The sequence below is a fragment of the Nannobrachium achirus genome, assembly GCF_963921795.1.
Source record: "Nannobrachium achirus genome assembly, chromosome: 3".
NCBI lineage: Eukaryota > Metazoa > Chordata > Actinopteri > Myctophiformes > Myctophidae > Nannobrachium > Nannobrachium achirus.
In genome coordinates, this window is record NC_137812.1 from 76340878 (window position 1) to 76360414 (window position 19537).

General features: G+C 41.6%; 1 protein-coding gene across 1 annotated transcript in view; it reads left to right on the top strand.

Annotated features, from left to right (window-relative positions):
* The window catches only part of slc22a7a (solute carrier family 22 member 7a), a gene marked incomplete at both ends in the record, with an annotated part of 33102 nt that extends 24412 nt beyond the window's left edge, over positions 1 to 8690 (top strand). Inside the window, one exon of the mRNA XM_080722807.1 lies at positions 8606 to 8690. Coding sequence (XP_080578933.1) covers positions 8606 to 8690 — 85 coding nt within the window. The remainder of the gene's footprint in view (positions 1 to 8605) is intronic.
* Positions 8691 to 19537: the final 10847 nt, after the last annotated feature.

The window sequence follows — 19537 nt, forward strand, 5'->3', positions numbered from 1 at the left end:
AGCGGATCGGAAAGAAAAGTAATAGCACACCATTCCCGGCCGAGCCGCACATTTTGATGTATATATTGCGGCGGTGGCGTAAATTGTGCGGCAGTTATTACGTCCCGAAATTTCCCCCATTCTAAGTCAATGGGGTTTTTGGGCGTCGTTTTTTGCGAATTACGTCGCAATGGTAACGCGGATCGGAAAGAAAAGTAATAGCAACCTATTCCCGGCCGAGCCGCACGTTTTGATGTATATATTGCGTGGGTGGCGTAAATTGTGCGGCAGTTATTACGTGCAGAAATTTGTGGCGAAACTATGGACTTAATTAATTAATTAAGTATGGCGGATTACAATAAGTGTTTTGCCATTGCGTTGCATGGCAGGCACACTTAATAATATGAATGCCATATAGGCCTATTAACTCACTTACTGCCAATTAAAAATGCCCTCGAGTGGCATTAGTGCCAGCCCTCTCCATAGACTTCCATGTAATTTGTAGTGCACAGATCATGCACACCCATGCACAGATCATGCACCATGTTTGTGCAGGCTGTTCACAGCTTTCAAACAAACAAAAAAAGATTGGAATTCCGTTCAGGCATTCTTGAGATAATAGCCATTATGTTTTCCTAAAATGTAAACAAAGATGGCTGCCATGTTTGATAGATGGGGTTGCTATGGGGGTTAAACATGCAATTTCGCGATTTCTATCATGCCTACTACATTTTTTGGGGTCCAAAATTTTTTTTGAAAAAAAAAATTTTTTGAAAAAAAATTTTTTGTTTTGTTTTTTTTCTAAGTAAAAGTCGCCCAAAGTCGCTTGGCAGGGAAGCCCATAGTGAGAAAGTTGCTCTAAAAGTCGCCTGGCACTGTATGAGTTAATTATATGGACGTATAATATACATGACGCACTGTGCGTCCTGTGCGTCTGGGAACACATTGCCAAAGGGCACCAAAAAATAAAAAAAAGAAGAAGAAAAGGCCAAGCCGATCATCATCATAGATTCAGAGCCTAATAACTAATATGTAGGCCTACCGGTATTTGCTCCGCCTAAAAATAAACATGGAATGCATGCCAAAATATTGCGTGATGCCTGATCAATGGTTGTTGTGATAATCGATTTGGGTGCACGGTGGTCGCCCGCAGTAAGTGCACCTGCAGGCTGGCTGTGCTGCTCCTGCATTCATTATCATTATTCATTACTGTCTGAAAAGTCATCCAATAAACTGAATAAAGACTGTGAATTTTGAATAACCCTTTACCTACTGTCGCTGCCGGCCTGCCGCTGTGATCAACATGCATTTTGAAGGTCCATGAAGAAGTAATCCGTTATTTGGTGTGACGACAACCAGAATGCAGAATAGACTATATCATTAGTTGTCTGAAAATGTGCCGCAATGGTTTAAATTATCTAATGTAACTTTGAGAAGCGCAGAGCTGGTCAGAGTCCATTCAGACCAGCTGTGGGACTGCTGCGCTAATTGGGTTGACTTGACTCGTTGACCCTATAGGCCTACTTGCGCTATTCGGTTTATTATTGAAAAATGGAAATGCAATGACAGTAGGCCTATTAATTCATTTATCTGTCAGTCAGTCAGTCAGTCAGTCAGTCAGTCAGTCAGACAGACAGACAGACAGACAGACAGACAGACAGACAGACAGACAGACAGACAGACAGACAGACAGACAGACAGATAATTTTCCCATTGCACACGAGAACGAAGTCAGTCAGTTCAGCACCGCAGGCAGCCCCTCATCACAGACAGCGTGTTAAAAATGGTTGCACTTATATGAGACAGAAATGGGCCTCTAATATTTGACAATTTGGCCAATGTTTAATTTGTCATGTTAGAAATGTGCAGATACTGCTCTATAGACGTAGACTTTGTTGGTTTGTTTACTGTTAAAATGGTGCATATTAAGTTAATCATCTGGGGACAAAATAATTTGGGTCCCAACCCACAGGTTGAGAACCACTGGTATAGCTCCCAGTTACCAATGGATCAATTAGCGCGGTCATTATTTGCTTTCAAGGAAAAACAAACAATAGATGTGTGAATTGCGCCGGTCATTAGCTCCTGCTGTGACATCAAACGAATATGGTCCACCAATTAAGGATCAAAGTGGTGATGTCTGGAGGTTTGTAGGTATGAGTGGAGTTTTTGGTGTGGGGATTCGACAAGAGATGACATCTGCTAATTAGACTACAGTCTCACAGCTGAAAAAGGGAACTTTTTCAGCAAAATTCTTTTTTTTCTCAAATTTTTTTTTTTCTCAAAATTTTTCTTTTCCCAAAAATGTTTTTTTTCTCTCAGAAATGTTCAGGAAGTGCCTCTATAACTTATGAACCGTTTGTCATACAGACTCGCGGCTGGTGTCATACATTTTTTTTTTCTCAAAAAACATTTTTTTCTCAAAATTTTTTTTTTCTCAAAAAATTTTTTTTTCTCAAATTTTTTTTTTCTCAAAATTTTTTTTTTCTCAAAAATGTTTTTTTTTCTCTCAAATTGTTTTTTTTCTCTAAAATTTTTTTTTCTCAAAAACTTTTTTTCTCAAAACATTTTTTTTCTCAAAAAACTTTTTTTTTCTCAAAACATTTTTTTTTCTCAAAAAAAATTTTTTTCTCAAAAAAAATTTTTTTCTCAAAAATTTTTTTTTCTCTCAATTTTTTTTTTCTCAAAAAACTTTTTTTTTCTCACAAAACAATTTTCTCTCAAAAAACTGTCGTTAAAGTGCGACCCGTGATAACGGCCAAAAATGTGCCAAAACGCCACTAATTAGTCGAAATGGCTGACTTCCTGTTTGGTTTCTGATTGGCTGCTGGCCTTGTGACGTGGGTAGAGCTGCGAGGGCCCGGTCATCGCTGCTTGCAGCTTTAATTCATTAATCGTCCATGACCTTAATTGGGGCCTATTTCGCCAAACAGGAAGTGCCCCTCAACCAAACAGGAAGTGACCCTTTACCTCGTGAACCGTTTGTCGTACAGACGCGTAGATGGCATCAAATGACTTGATTAAGAGTCCTTAACCTTAATTGGGGCCTATTTCGCCAAACAGGAAGTGCCCCTCACCAAACAGGAAGTGACCCTTGATCTTGTGAACCATTTGTCGTACAGATGCGCGGGTTGCGTCAAATGACAAGAATAAGAGTCCTTAACCTTAATTAGGGCCTATTTCGCCAAACAGGAAGTGCCCCTTACCAAACAGGAAGTGACCCTTTATCTCGTGAACCGTTTGTCGTGCAGACGCGCGGGTGGTGTGAAATGACTTGATTAAGAGTCCTTAACCTTAATTGGGGCCTATTTTGCCAAACAGGAAGTGCCCCTCACCAAACAGGAAGTCACCCTATATCTCATGAATTGTTTGTCGTACAGACGCGTGGGTGTCATCAAATGACTTGATTAAGAGTCATTAACTCACTTAGCGCCGAGCGAGCCAGATTTCAATATGAATCTGCGCTTATAACGCCAGGAAATAGCTATATTGAATCCCCAAAATCACATTACATAAACAGGTACACGTGCCTGCGGATGCCACAAGATGACCACTAGAGTGAGCCATAGCTCATAGACTTTCCATGGTCCCATGTTAAGTCAGAATAAAAAACAAGGTTCATGACATAACAGGATGGTACAATGACATGCTCTCCATTGACATTCAATGGACAGGCCGCGGGCCGCCATTTGAGCTCAATACTGCTCAATTCGTGCTTGATCGTCTCAAACCACCATTGGTATGGGCATCGGAACGTATATAGATGCCACACAGAAAGTTTCCGAATCAAAATCCGACCTAGTGAAGCTACGTGAGGGTCGGATGGTTTGCATTGAGCCTAGCGGCTAACAGAGGCCTACGTAAACAGGAAGCTATGGCTTAAAGGTGACGTCATAATCGTATCCTTTTTTTTCACGGTTTTCATCTGTATGCTAGTCGAAGGTAAGCTAACCGTTCCGCTCCGTCTATCAACCCAAATTAAAAGCTTAAACAATGCTTTTATATAAAAGTCGCTCCGAGTCGCTCGGCACTAAACGCCATCATTAGTTAGTCGCCCCGAAAGTTGCTCGGCGCTAAGTGAGTTAACCTTAATTGGGGCCTATTTCGCCAAACAGGAAGTGCCCCTCACCAAACAGGAAGTGACCCTTTATCTCGTGATCTGTTTGTCGTACAGACATGTGGGTGGTGTCATATGAAGAACCATAATGTTAAAGCTTATGCAAAAAATGCTAATGTTAAAAAATGTAACGCTAATGCTAACACCAACCGCTACACAAGGTTGCACAGACTTAGCGAGCTGCAGGCACACTTAAAATTTCTTAGAAATTCTTTTCTAGTTCTGAATGTCACCGGAGGACGTTATCATGACGTCATCATGACGTATCATGACGCCATTTGGCTTGCAGGGCAGACTTCAGAAGGTTGAATAAATGTGTCCCGGCGCAGCTGACGGCTAGTCATTGCATTTTTTCTCATTTTAATTTTTTCATTTCATTTGAAAGCTGGGGATCATAGCTACAAAATGATATATTGGTTGTGGAGATTGACTAAACAGTTTTGAAGATATGGCTTATACAGAATGATGCCTACTTTTGAGATATTCAAGTTCTAAATAAATGTCTAACCTGCAAATGACCTGACGATCTCTCACATTAATTAAAAAAAAGTCTTATTTACATGCAGAGTTAAGCTCTGGCGTTTAAGTGAAATGTAGCCTAGATATTTTGAGATGCATTTGTGGCTTTTTTCATTTTAGAAAAAAAAAAAATCATATTAGCAGTAGTGAAAAACCATGCCTTCCGAAATGACTGCCCCTCAGTCATGCTGAGTCACAAATCCTTGTTTGGTGTAATATTGTTATACTTTATAAATGGATCCTTGTTTGGTGTAATAATAATAATAATAATATTGTTATACTTTATAAATGGATGTTGATATTCATGAGCTGTATGCCATCTTCTTTCGTGTATAATCGTCCTTGATGATTGGTCGGCGACATTTTATTTCACAAGATCTAAATAATATAATATTTCAGTGCATAGGCAATGTATCTGGAATATGTGATAAAAAAGAATATACACATATATGCCCTTTTCAAGATGGCCGCCAAGTACCAGGATGACACGTTCCTAAATTTCTAGTGCACGGATCAATTTTTAGTGCACGGATCGTGCACGCCCATGCCTAGATCATGCACCATATGTGTAGTACTTTTTAACAGCTTTCAAACAAAAAAGTCTGCTTGGAAATCCGTTCAGGCATTCATGAGATACAAGCCTTCAAAGTCAGACAAAACAGCCATTTTTGACATTTTGAAAGATTTGTTTGTTATGGGGCTAAAGATGCAATTTCGCAATTGCGATCATGCCTAATACATTTGAGGCATTTTTAGATTTTTTTTTATAAAAAAAAAGAAAATTGAAAACATTTTTTTTTTTTTTTTTTTTTTTTTTTTCAAAATGGCTTCCAACTCGGGAAACTCGGGCTGTGGCAGCCTGGGACTACTGTAATAACTCGGGAAACTCGGGCCTTGGCAGTCAATGAGTTAAAAAAAATGAACTTTTACTTTTTATTTTTGTCATGGATCTGTATACTGCTGAGTGCTGATTCTGTCTGCTTCTGGTTTAATAACACACTGCACAGAGGGCTGCTGCATGCATGGCTGTACAGTGACATCTACAGGCCACACAGCCTAACTACACGCAGGAGATGTTTTCCATCCAGCTCAGGCACTCGGTGCGCTCAGCGAGCTTGTAGATCTGCTATTTTTGAGAAATCGTGAACATTTGCACAATATATCTGCTATTTTTCTAAAGCATAGAATAATGGTTGAAGTGGTTCTAATCTAACATGACTCAGTCTAAATGGCTTCATTCCTCTTGGAGAATATTCTACATCTTTTTACTTTATATATTAATAAATCGGATTCATTTCCGGTGGGGGTTGGCCTCCGCCAGGGCTGCGCCTTGTCACCTATCCTGTTTGTGATTTTCATGGACAGGATCTCGAGGCGAAGTGGTGGTGGAGAAGGTATAAGGCTTGGTGAGCTAAAGGTTGCGTCACTGCTTTTTGCGGATGACGTGGTCCTGATGGCACCATCGGTCCAAGACCTTCAGCTCTCACTGGATCGGTTCGCAGCCGAGTGTACAGCAGCCGGAATGAGGATCAGCATCTCTAAGTCTGAGGCCATGGTTCTCAGCAGGGAACCGATGGATTGTGCAGTCCAAGTAGGGAATGAGGCATTACCCCAGGTGAAGGAGTTTAAGTATCTCGGGGTCTTGTTCACAAGTGAGAGAAAGGGGAAGACGGAGAAGGAGATCAGCGAGAATCGGAGCAGCAGGAGCGGTTTTGCATTCGCTAAATCGCACTGTTGTGAAGAAAAAAGAGTTCAGGTTCAGGTTTATTGTCACACGCATATCCATACAGGTACAGACATACAATGAAATGCTTGTGCCAGGAGCACTCTCAGCCTTATTACACACAAAAACAACAACCCAAAACAACAAGACAACAACAAGTCACCCCAGACAACCCAAAAACAACAAAAACTATACAGTGTAACAGTGTACAGTTTAAAAACTGCGTACAGTGCACATGACTACCTACGTCTCGCTTTCATCTCTTCGTTAAGCAACCTGATTGCTTGAGCATAAAAACTATTACTGAAACGAGTGGTGTGCGATGAGATGCTCTGGTAACGTTTTTTGGATGGGAGGAGATAGAACAGGGAATGGGCGGGATGACTGCTGTCCTTTAAGATGTTCTCTGTCTTTTTCTTACAGCGTGTGTTATAGATTGTGTGTAGCTGTGGTAATTCTGTGCCAATGATTTTGGCAGCTTTCTTCACAATCCTCTGTAACTGTTTACTGGTACAGCGATAGAAATTTACAAGAGCCTTGGTGCTCAGGCCTAATCTCCCGAGGCGCCTCAGAAAGTACAGTCGCTGCTGCGCTTTCTTAAGGATACCTTTGCTGTTTAGAGACCATGTGAGTGAGTTTGTTATGTAAACACCCAGGAATTTGAAACTGTCCACTATGTCTACAGGTGAGCCATTTATGGTTAGGGGACTGTGTGTGGGTCATGACCGAAAGTATAAGGTCTCGGGTACAAGCGGCCGAAATGAGTTTTCTCAGAAGGGTGGCTCGTATCTCCCTTAGAGATAGGTTCAATCTATTCAAGTGAGAAGTTCAATCACCCGAGAGATTTGGAGTAGAACCGCTGCTCCTTCACTTGGAAAGGAGTCAGCATAGGTGGTTCAGGCATCTAGTACGGATGCCCCCCGAGCGCCTTCCTAGGAAGGTCCTCGATGCACGTCCCACTGGGAGGAGACCCCGTGGCAGACCAAAGACCAGATGGAAGGATTATATCTTCAAACTGGCCTGGGAACGCCTCGGTATACTCCCAGAGGGAGTGGTGGAAGTTGCGCAGGATAAAGAAATCTGGAAGTCTCAGTTGGAACTGTTACCCCCGCGACCCGATTCCGGATAAGAGGTTGAAGATGGATGGATGGATGGATGGATGGCTATGTCGCTAGATGGCTGTCAAGCCCATTTTTATGCTGATGACACGATTATTTATTGTATTGCAGATTCTGTCCAGCTTGCAATAGAATAGCAATCTTTTAATGCCTTTCAGAACTCTGTAAAAAGTTTGAAGCTAGTACTTAATGCTAATGTTATTCTCTAGGGCCAGAGACATTGATTATAATAGGCTGTGCATTACTGCCTCAAATGGAACAAAAATAGAAAGGGTCTCGGAATACAAATATCTCGGAATCTGGCTTGATGAGAAATTTACATTTAAATGCCATATAGACAATCTTGCCTGCAAATTAAGACAAAAGATTGTTTTTTTTTTCTATAGGAACAGTGCTAGTTTCCCAGTAAATTGTAGAAAAAGGGTTATCGAAGCAGTCTTTCTCTCTGTGTTGGACTATGGTGATGTTATATAGAAATGCTGCTCCTTCTATCCTTAAGCCCTTGGATACAGTCATTCACGCGGCGGGCTAACTCTGGCTCATTTACATTGAAGTGAAAACTGACATGTCCATTAATGAGCACGGTCCCTGTCAAATAAACAGATCTTAACTCTTATTCTGCTTTGCGATTTATATCTGGTGAAAATTATAGGACTCATCACTGTATCTTGTATGATAGAGTGGGTTGGCCTTCATTGACTGACAGGCGAAACAAACACTGGTACCTGTACATTTTTAAGGCAATTGATGGGTCTTTACCTACAGTATGTATATTAGATCTCTGCTGGATTGGAAGCCTGTGACATATAGGACACGCTCCAGTGACTGGCTCACATTAAAGGTCCCCACAGCAAACTCAGAACTGGGGAAGACAGCATTTTGCTGTAATGCCCCAACCACCTGGAATGAGCTACAACTAACTACATTTTAAGATATGTTCTCCCATAACATACGGTCAATTTAAATCTTTAATTGACAACCTACCAACAAATGTCTGCAATTGTTTTTAAGTATACTTTGTATTGTCTGTTGTTTTGTAAATATTAATGTTGTGTTGTGATGTATCTCGATGGCACTGCAAATGAGGGCAACCTCAATGTCTTTTCAAGAATAAATAAATGTTGAATGAATGTGTCCTTGTGTTCTCAGACACCACGGCTCCGCTGATGAAGACATGAAGATGGAGATGAAGGAGATGGAATCCATGCAACCTCCTCAACCAGACACTGAATGAACCATAACACCTATAAGAACAACCAGACACCCAATGAACCATAACACCTATAAGAACAACCAGACACCCAATGAACCATAACACCTATAAGAACAACCAGACACCCAATGAACCATAACACCTATAAGAACAACCAGACACTGAATGAGCCATAACACCTATAAGAACAACCAGACACTGAATGAACCATAACACCTATAAGAACAACCAGACACCCAATGAACCATAACACCTATAAGAACAACCAGACACCCAATGAACCATAACACCTATAAGAACAACCAGACACTGAATGAGCCATAACACCTATAAGAACAACCAGACACTGAATGAACCATAACACCTATAAGAACAACAAGACACTAAATGAACCATAACACCTATAAGAACAACCAGACAATGAACCATAACACCTATAAGAACAACCAGACACCCAATGAACCATAACACCTATAAGAACAACCAGACACCCAATGAACCATAACACCTATAAGAACAACCAGACACCCAATGAACCATAACACCTATAAGAACAACCAGACACTGAATGAACCATAACACCTATAAGAACAACCAGACACCCAATGAACCATAACACCTATAAGAACAACCAGACACCCAATGAACCATAACACCTATAAGAACAACCAGACACCCAATGAACCATAACACATATAAGAACAACCAGACACCCAATGAACCATAACACCTATAAGAACAACCAGACACCCAATGAACCATAACACATATAAGAACAACAAGACACTAAATGAACCAAAACAAGGGTCTTCAACAGGGGGTCCGGGATCCCTAGGGGGTCCTCAGAATTACTTCAGGGGGTCCTCCAAATCTTTGTGTGATAGAAACCTTTTTTCTCTTTTTTTATATTTACCACTTGAACCCATATTTTGAGAAATTTAGCCAAACATAGCAGATCTGTGAGCTTGTGGAAAAAGAGCAGACTAAGTACAGAGTGAAAGGTCAAGTTTATTGACGGTTCAAGTTGTTAAATATCTGAAAACAACAAATTGACATGAATCCAAAATACACTGATGATTGTGCTGTCAAACAATGAAACTATATGGAATCTATGAACAGGTTGTGGGGGACCCTGCTTCATCTTTCTCTCAACTAAGGGGTCCTTGGCCTGAAAACGTTGAAGACCCCTGACCTTTAAGATAAACAAGACACTGAATTAACCAACACACAGATGTCTTGACCGTCTGGCCAGTGATGTATATCGGACCAGTTATCCATATATGGAGACCCCTGGTACCCATATATGGAGATCCATGGGCTGTGAGAGCCTAAACATGCTTACTCAGTTATTCATTATTTGAAAGTCCTATGACGTCTATGACATCTGACATCACACATACAACCCCTTTTATGCCCATACATGGAGATCCCTGTCTGTAGAACCAGCCACACAGATATGGGCTGTCTGGGCCATAGGCCCTATATGGATTCTGTTAGTGTGGTATGTGGCCGATGTGGCTCCATATATGGGCAAACCCATATGAATTCCTGTTAGATAAGGGCTTAATATTGATGACCAGGGAACTCCATATATGGGCATATAAAAGTGATTCTGTTAGTGTGGTTCCCTTAAAGGGATATTTCACTTTCAAAAAAACTTTTTGTCATTTTATCATCTAATCAGGCTTTTGGGAACACCCAGGACAGTTTTTTTATTTCTTCATTCAGTATTTAGATATCTGATATTAATTTTCCCCCTTCCAGGACCTTACTATACAAACCCATTATAACTTAAAACTCCATTTTAACCATGATAGATTCAATGAAAACAACTGTCCTTTTTTCGTGTGACTCCTGACACCCTCCAGATATGTGAGCAGGCCATGTTTTTTCGATAACTTTTTTCATTTATTTTTTATAATCTTTTATTGTATTTAATAATTTTTATTTCCCCAAAACATTAATAGAAATCAATGAAAAATGTTACCGAAAAAACATGGCCTGCTCACGTATTCGGAGGGTGTCAGGAGTCACCAGAAAAAAGGACAGTTGTTTTCATTGAATCTATCATGGTTAAAATGGAGTTTGAAGTTATAATGGGTTTGTATAGGAAGGTCCTGGAAGGGGGAAAATGGGGGGAAATTAATATCAAATATCTATATACTGAATGAAGAAATTCAAAAACTGTCCTGGCTGTTCCCAAAAGCCTGATTAGACGATAAAATGACCAAAAGTTTTTTTGAAAGTGGAATATCCCTTTAACATCACAGTGATGTCAGAACGGCAAACCCATTCTGTTAGAGTGGTTTCCCTGACATCACAGTGATGTCAGAGCGACAAACCCATAGACCGTAAAAATGTGTACGCGTCCAGACGGAGTCAGCATGTGTCGTTTCACATACTCTGTCGCAATAAGATCATCATGACACAAATTGAACCATAACACCCATAACATCAACAACCTAGTGATAGAAATATTCAAACATATTGTCTATTTTTCTTTAAACATTTAATGTTTAAAAAAGTTTAAAAAAAAGAAAAAATAGGCAATCTACAAGCTTACATCTACACGCTTGTGAGCTTGTACATCGGCAATTGTTTTATGTTTGTAGTATGAGAAGTACTGTACACACACACACACACACACACACACACACACACACACACACACACACACACACACACACACACACACACACACACACACACACACACACACACACACACACACACACACACACACACACACACACACACACACACAGAAGAAGTGGGTTACAAGGATAATAGGTTGGGAACATTGATTGATTGCCAGATTTGTCTTTATTTAAGTGTCAGGCTTCCAATGACACTTGCCTGTTTTACCTCACATTTTAACACAAGTGTAACACCTAATGATTAGATATGAATAATGTAACAGTGTGCCTACTGAATATGAATAAGAATAATGTAACAGTAGAGAATACAGATGTGCCATCAGCCAGACAGTGGATCAGTAAATTGTCAGAACATCAACAGTGAGAAAGGAGGACAAGGTAAAGGTGATGTTGTGTAAAATGCTGCTCACATTCTTATTTCCAATGAAAAGAAAAGTCAACGTGACTTTTGCTTTCAGTAACGAAAGAGAAGGATGAGCATGAAAGCTGAACAGTGAAAAGAAAGTATTTCCAGAAACAAATGCAGGAAAGGTACAGGAAATGCTGAAGTTCTGACATGGCACATCTGTAGCTTATATGAATGTGATATGAATAAGAATAATTTAACATTAATACTGCATATGAATGTGATTGTTTTTATGTAGTTTTTGCCCCATGGACCCCAGTGCTCATTTTGTTGACTAACTATGACAAACTATGCCTCAACCTAAGCTCTGATGACTAAAACTAAGACTAAATGCTGTGTACTGACAGGGAGGGACTACTGTAGTGGACAAGAGAACCAGAAGAACCAACAAGCTCACATCGTTGCATCACAGGGCGCATTGTGAGCTTGTAGATCAGCTCATTTTGGAACACATTAACTCTCCTACTGCCAGATTATTTATTTATTTATTGGGTCTGGTGCCATCAAAAAGCGGCTTACCTTTGCGACGTTATAGTAGATAGACAGACAGACATTTATTTATTTATTTTATTTTTTTTGGGTTGTGCAATAGTGCACTTTGGTCTGCCGCCAGGCAGCAGAGGGCGGCGTCATGCGAGAATGAATGTGAATTTGCCTGTTATGTGTTGAAGAAGAAGAAGACCAGTCACTGGCCACAGAGCCTTACAGCCAGAGGAAATCAACAAGGAAGTGAATTGTTCTCCGTTGATACAACGCATAATGGATTTTTTTACACCATCACCGCGGAAAATGTGTTTACAGTAGACGGCCGCGCGACCCCTCATCAGCTTACAGTCATCAGACGAACGAACCGAACGAGCGCCGTATTGGCGGAGAGGTCTTGCGAAATCGGGCGAACGTGAACGTTCAAAGCGTTGGGAGAGTTAAGCATTATGACACCATCAAGGCCATAAACCAACTGTAGATGTAGTCCTTTAGTCGACTAAAATGTTATGATGTTTAGTTGACATTTCAAATGACTAAAACATGACTAAAACCAAATAGATTTGCTTTTAGACTAAATCTAAATAAAACTTTGCTGTAATAATTAACAGCGGATGTCAGGAAGTCACATGTCCACGGCAGAGGAAGGAAGCAGTAAAGAATAAAGAACGTCTGTTTTGTTATTACTTCCTGTATTTGATGAATATGGATTCAACTGGACCAGAGACAACATCACACCTACAGAATGATGGAAACATATTAATATCCAGAGTCTTTCAAAATGTTCTTTTGTTTTTAACTTATTATGAGGACCTCAGCGGAAATAAGTCTCACCACTTTTCTGCGTAATCCTCGATTTGCTGTATGGTATTTACTGCTTTTCAAATCAAATCAAATCAAATCAAATCAAATCAAATCGAGTCGGGTGAAGTTGACCATTTATTGAAGATGCAGCAGCAACATTATAACTAAATCTAGAATTTTCCACAGACATATTGATGACCCCTGTTCAGGGGTCATCAATATGTCCATACATGGACATATGAGTCTGTGGCAAGACGTGTCCTTGTCTGTGGCACATTTTACATTTTGTTGCCATTCAAAATCTGATGATATTAATCAGCGATAACCTCAACAATATTGCACCTATATTTAAGTTATCCTTTGTCTTTATCAAGTCTTTCTTTCATAAAAATCCACCGTTGTCATGATCATGAGACACTTTCTGTCAATAATGCGCAGCGATTACTTTTCTACGTGTTAGAGTTTAGAAGCGCTTGTTGTGAATCACTCAACATCCTGCTGGATCCTGCATGTGTGCAATGTAGAAGCATGTGGTGCACGCAGGACGTTGAGTGATTTATAACAAGCGCTTCCAAACACATGCTGAGTTTACCAACAGAAAGTGTCTCATAACATGATAATGGTGACAAGTGACAATTTAAGGACTTTTTAATACCTCTATTATATCTAAATTGTGAAAATAGCTGATCTACATGCTCACAACGCCTAGCAACACGAGGCGTTGTGAGCATGTAGATCTGCTATTTTCACAATAGAACCGTGTTATACAAAATGTAATGCCTCAACCTAGCCGCAATTGCAACACTAGATTTTTTTTTAATCTGATGAATCTAGTGTTGCAATGCCTCCCATAGGGATTCAATGCATCAAAACGTGTTTGTGCTATCTGATTGTATTAATGTCAAACGTCAATATTGCGGCTCTATGGAAAGCTTGAAGTATTCTCTTTCTATCTAATTGGTTTGTTTCAGAAAAATCCACCATGTTATGAGCTACTTTCTATCAAGAAATTCAGTTCAGGTGATTATTTTTTCTAATTGCTGGAGTTTGGAAGCGCTCGTGGGAAGTCACTCAGCGGTCCTGTGTACCACCTGGTTCTAAATGTCACATAATGCAGGAGGCAGCGAGACGTTGCGGTATTTAAGACGAGCGCTTCCAGTTCAACACTTCAAAAACATGTCTGCTCGGATTTCTTGACAAAGTAGCTCATAACATGGTTATGGTGGATTTTTATGAAACAAACACTTTGCAGATAGAAAGAGCATAATTTTAATTTCCATAGAGCCACAATATTGGTGAGTTTGGCGTTGTTTAATACAGATGTATTTTCAAAAGAAAAATGTTTTGATGCATTGGCTGCCTATGGGAGGTATTGCAACCCTATAGATTCATCAGATTAAAACAAATCTAGTGTTGCAATTTGTGACTAACCTTAACTCTTAGTGCTCATCAGGGTGGAGGGGTCCCCAGTTAAAGTATGATTATTTTGGGGGTCGTGACCTGAACAGTTTGAGAACCATTGTGTTAAAGCACAGAGACCAGAGTGTCAGTTATGTGGTTTATTTAACTATAAGAAGAAAACAACCAAACACTAAGGCACAAACAAGCTTAAAGACACACATATTTTCCAACTCAACCAACAATACTCAAGAAAGGAAACACAAGTTCAAATAAACAGAACAAAACTCACTCAGTCTTGCATCAGATATTCTATGAAGACAAACAGGAATGGAGGGTTTTCTTTCTCTTCAAACACAACCTCCTCTCCTCACCACTGACAAATGGGTTGGAGAAACTCTACCTGGGTCTATATGTAGGTCAGGTGACCTCTATACCTGGTCAGCTGACCTCTGCCTGGGCCTATCAGGGCCGGGTCTAGCCTGTAGTGCTAATGGGGGGCAAGAAGAAACAGAAGGTAGGCGAGCTTCCCGGTCAAGCACTAGGATTAATAAGAGAAGGATATCACACTGGGCCTGTCCCAGCGTGGTACCGGGGTATGGCACATGCGCAGTGTTAACAGGAACTGCCATGGTGGAGTGTTCCAGCAGAGGCACTAGATAAAAAAGATCATGATCCGTTCTCAGTAGAGCGAGGTGTGTGTTTGTTTGTTTTGTTCTCTCTCCACTCATCACCTAAACAGCTGCAGGTTTTCTTCATAGTGCTGTGTTTTCTTTTTAAAATTGAAACAAGCCCAAGGCTCTTTGGAGGTGTTTATCATTTTAGTTGACCTCGTACCATCTGTTATGAAACTACCTTTTCCTATGCAAACTTCTAATAAAGTTTTAAATCAATCAATTGTGGGAAATAATTGGTCTTCAGAGGGATGCTTTTATATAATCCTGTACTTTGAAGCATATGTCTTAAGAACATTTAATTTGAGCAAAGAGCAAGTCCCCAGCAGGCACTTAAAGTAGGACAAAACAAACACTACCATTTAATGTTTACACGCCGCCATCTACTGAGCCAAAGTGTAGGTGCAGGCCAGATTGTACTGCGCATGTGCCATACCCCGGTACCACGGCTGGGACACGCCCAGTGTGATATCCTTCTCTTATTAATCCTAGGTCACGCATGTCGAAAAAAGAAAATAGGGACTCAAACTCCCCAAAACCTCTGAAATTCATATAGAAAACGATGCATTTTTTTGCAGTTTTTTGTGAAAAGAAAATGCACAACTCACAATACAAACACAACTGGTCTTACTTACACCTACATCAGGCTACTGTATCACACTGACTGTAACAAGGCTGTAACAAGTTATATTCATACCATAACGCCCCCAAAAAAATAATTATAAAAAAACCTTTTCATTAATAATACCTCCTATAAATATATATATATATATATATATATATTTTTTCCATAGCTACTGATTGGGTGGGCAGGAGGTGGGCTGTGGACACACTGTGTCAGTGTCATGTGGTCTATGATGTCACACATGACACATCTATGACGTCAGCCATCTCCATATTTGGGAAAAGTTAACATTTTAATTAAAGTCGATGGAGAAAGTTTGGATAATTGAATAAATAAAGTTTATGAAAAATAAACAGATGGTTAAAAGGTAAAGAGTGCAAAATGCACCCATGAAAAAAAAGAAAGACAAAAATGAAAGACAAACTACTGAGAAGCGTCATATCGAGATGCATTGTGAGCTTGTAGATCGGCTATTTTCAAATAGCTGAAATGTGTATAAGGCTGTAATCTCTCAAGAACAGATGCAGTGCTACACTATAGGAACAAAACAGAGAGGGCGCTGTTTTTCCCTTTTCTTTGATGATGGCTGCCAGATTGATGAGGCTGAAGTGGTTGTTGCATGATTTGTAATCACTATTAGAATCTACAGTCATCTAACTAGTAACTAAAGTTTTAAAATAAAATAAAACAATAAAAGTACAATTTTAATTTTAAAAAATCTATAAATATTGGCATTGAATCATAATATTGATGCAAACAAAAGCAAGAGTAGACTTTACAACATTACACATTAGAAAAGGGTTACCCTCAAAAGGTCTGTTGTACATCATGAAAGCAGTGCATCATGGATGTTGTAGGCTGGGAAGTGCATTGGGCTAGTGTATGTAGTTTCTTTGGATGCTGAAGGTAGTGCATCATGGGTGTTGTAGGCAGTGCATCATGGGTGTTGTAGGCAGTGCATCATGGATGTTGTAGGCAGTGCATCATGGATGTTGTAGGCAGTGTGTGTAGTTTCATTGGATGCTGAGGGCAGTGCATCAGGAACTGATGGTATCTCCATGTCATCCAGTCAGTTCCTGATGCAGTATCATCAACATCAGAACAACATCAGAACAACATCAACATCAGAACAACATCAGAACAACATCAGAACAACATCAGAACAACATCAACATCAGAACATCATCAACATCAGAACGTCTCCTGGGAGCTGCAGGCCTCCTTCACACTTCTGACAAGAACCTGCACAAAAGGGGAAACACACAGACACACAGCATGCAAACACATACACTGTACAGATACACACGTTACAATAACTTTCACAAACTTCTCCTCAGGCTGAACAGAAAGAGGAGTTAGAGTGTGCAAAGGTTGGCCTTAGGCTAAATGCCAAGAAAAACTGTGGTGATCCCCTATAACTTACCGGAACACCCACCTCTGACAACAACAGGAGGAACTGTGTTGAAGGAAGTCAAGGACTTCAAGTACCTGGGTGCATGGGTCAACTCAACAGAGCAAGATCTTAAAGTGAGGAAGGCACTTCCATGGAGGGCCCTGAATGGCATGAACACATTGAACAGTGTATGGAACGCCAACCTCCCACGATAAATCAAACTCAGCTGCTTCTATGAAACGGTGGAGTCTGTTCTCCTCTATGGCAGTGAATGCTGGACCCTGAAGCCAACCCTGCAGAGGTCTCTTGGCGGGTGCTACACTAGAATGTTGCGTGCAGTACTTAACATCAGTACACAATGTTATCAACAAGAGCCTGTATGAGGGAATACCAAGGGTGAGCGAGAAAATAGCAGCCAGGAGAATGAGACTAGCAGGACACTGCCAAAGACACCAGGAGCTGCCAGCCAGTAAACTGGTGCTGTGGGGAACCAACACATGGGCACCGATCACCAGGACGTCCCATACTAACATAAAAGACGCAGGAGCACAAAGCACCAATGAGCTGGCAGGATGTATGGAGAACCAGGATGACTGGAAGCCACGATGGAAGGCTGGTCTGAGGACCACCTAGAGAGAGAGAGAGAGACATACAGTATAGGGAAAGTATTCTGTTGTGTAGACGTTAAGGTACAGTTTAACCCTTAGAGGAGTGTGTTGTGTAGACGTTAAGGCCGTGTTCAGTTTAACCCTTAGAGGAGTGTGTTGTGTAGACGTTAAGGCCGTGTTCAGTTTAACCCCTGCAGGCCCAGTGAGAGGAGAGCAGACGTCTCACAGTTGCCAGCTGAGATTAGACCTTCACAGCGTCCATGATGTTCACCATCCTCACATGAATATCAGACCTTCACATCCTCACATGAAGATTAGACCTTCACATCCTCACATGAAGATTAGACCTTCACAGCATCCATGATGAGATTAGACCTTCACATCCATGATGTTCACCATCCTCACATGAAGATCAGAGCTTCACCACGTACATGTGAAGCACCATGCTTCTAGAGCAAGAATATATTACATTACATAACAAAATATACATGTAAATTAAAACTATACAAACAGGTAAACAAATGAACATGGCATCAGTCTACATAACACGCTATCTAAATGACCTTTAAACCTTTGCATGAGCCTGCAAGGTCGTGGAATGCTACTGTAAGTGCTCTGGGCTGAGGTGTAGTCTGAAGAGCTGAGTCTGCAGACTACAGAGTTTGTTTCACATTTTGGGAGGCAGCAGAAGGGACTAGAAGAGTCTGGGACGTGTGGAGAAGAGTCCAGGGTGTTTTAGGGAAGGGAGAAGAGTCTGAGACGTGTGGAGCGTCGTCCAGGGTGTTTTAGGGAAGGGAGAAGAGTCTGGGACGTGTGGAGCGTCGTCTAGGGTGTTTTAGGGAAGGGAGAAGAGTCTGGGACGCGTGGAGCGTCGTCCAGGGTGTTTTAGAGAAGGGAGAAGAGTCTGGGACGTGTGGAGCGTCGTCCAGGGTGTTTTAGGGAAGGGAGAAGAGTCAAGAGTCTGGGACGCGTGGAGCGTCGTCCAGGGCGTTTTAGGGAAGGGAGAAGAGTCTGGGACGCGTGGAGCGTCGTCCAGGGTGTTTTAGGGAAGGGAAAAGAGTCTGGGACGCGTGGAGCGTCGTCCGGGGTGTTTTAGGGAAGGGAGAAGAGTCTGGGACGCGTGGAGCGTCGTCCGGGGTGTTTTAGGGAAGGGAGAAGAGTCTGGGACGCGTGGAGCGTCGTCCGGGGTGTTTTAGGGAAGGGAGAAGAGTCTGGGACGCGTGGAGCGTCGTCTGGGGTGTTTTAGGGAAGGGAAAAGAGTCTGGGACGTGTGGAGCGTCGTCCGGGGTGTTTTAGGGAAGGGAGAAGAGTCTGGGACGCGTGGAGCGTCGTCCGGGGTGTTTTAGTGAAGGGAGAAGAGTCTGGGATGCGTGGAGCGTTGTCCGGGGTGTTTTAGGGAAGGGAGAAGAGTCTGGGACGTGTGGAGCGTCGTCCGGGGTGTTTTAGGGAAGGGAGAAGAGTCTGGGACGCGTGGAGCGTCGTCTGGGGTGTTTTAGGGAAGGGAGAAGAGTCTGGGACGCGTGGAGCGTTGTCCGGGGTGTTTTAGGGAAGGGAGAAGAGTCTGGGACGTGTGGAGCGTCGTCCGGGGTGTTTTAGGGAAGGGAGAAGAGTCTGGGACGCGTGGAGCGTCGTCCGGGGTGTTTTAGGGAAGGGAGAAGAGTCTGGGACGTGTGGAGCGTCGTCCGGGGTGTTTTAGGGAAGGGAGAAGAGTCTGGGACGTGTGGAGCGTCGTCCAGGGTGTTTTAGGGAAGGGAGAAGAGTCTGGGACGTGTGGAGCGTAGTCCAGGGTGTTTTAGGGAAGGGAAAAGAGTCTGGGACAC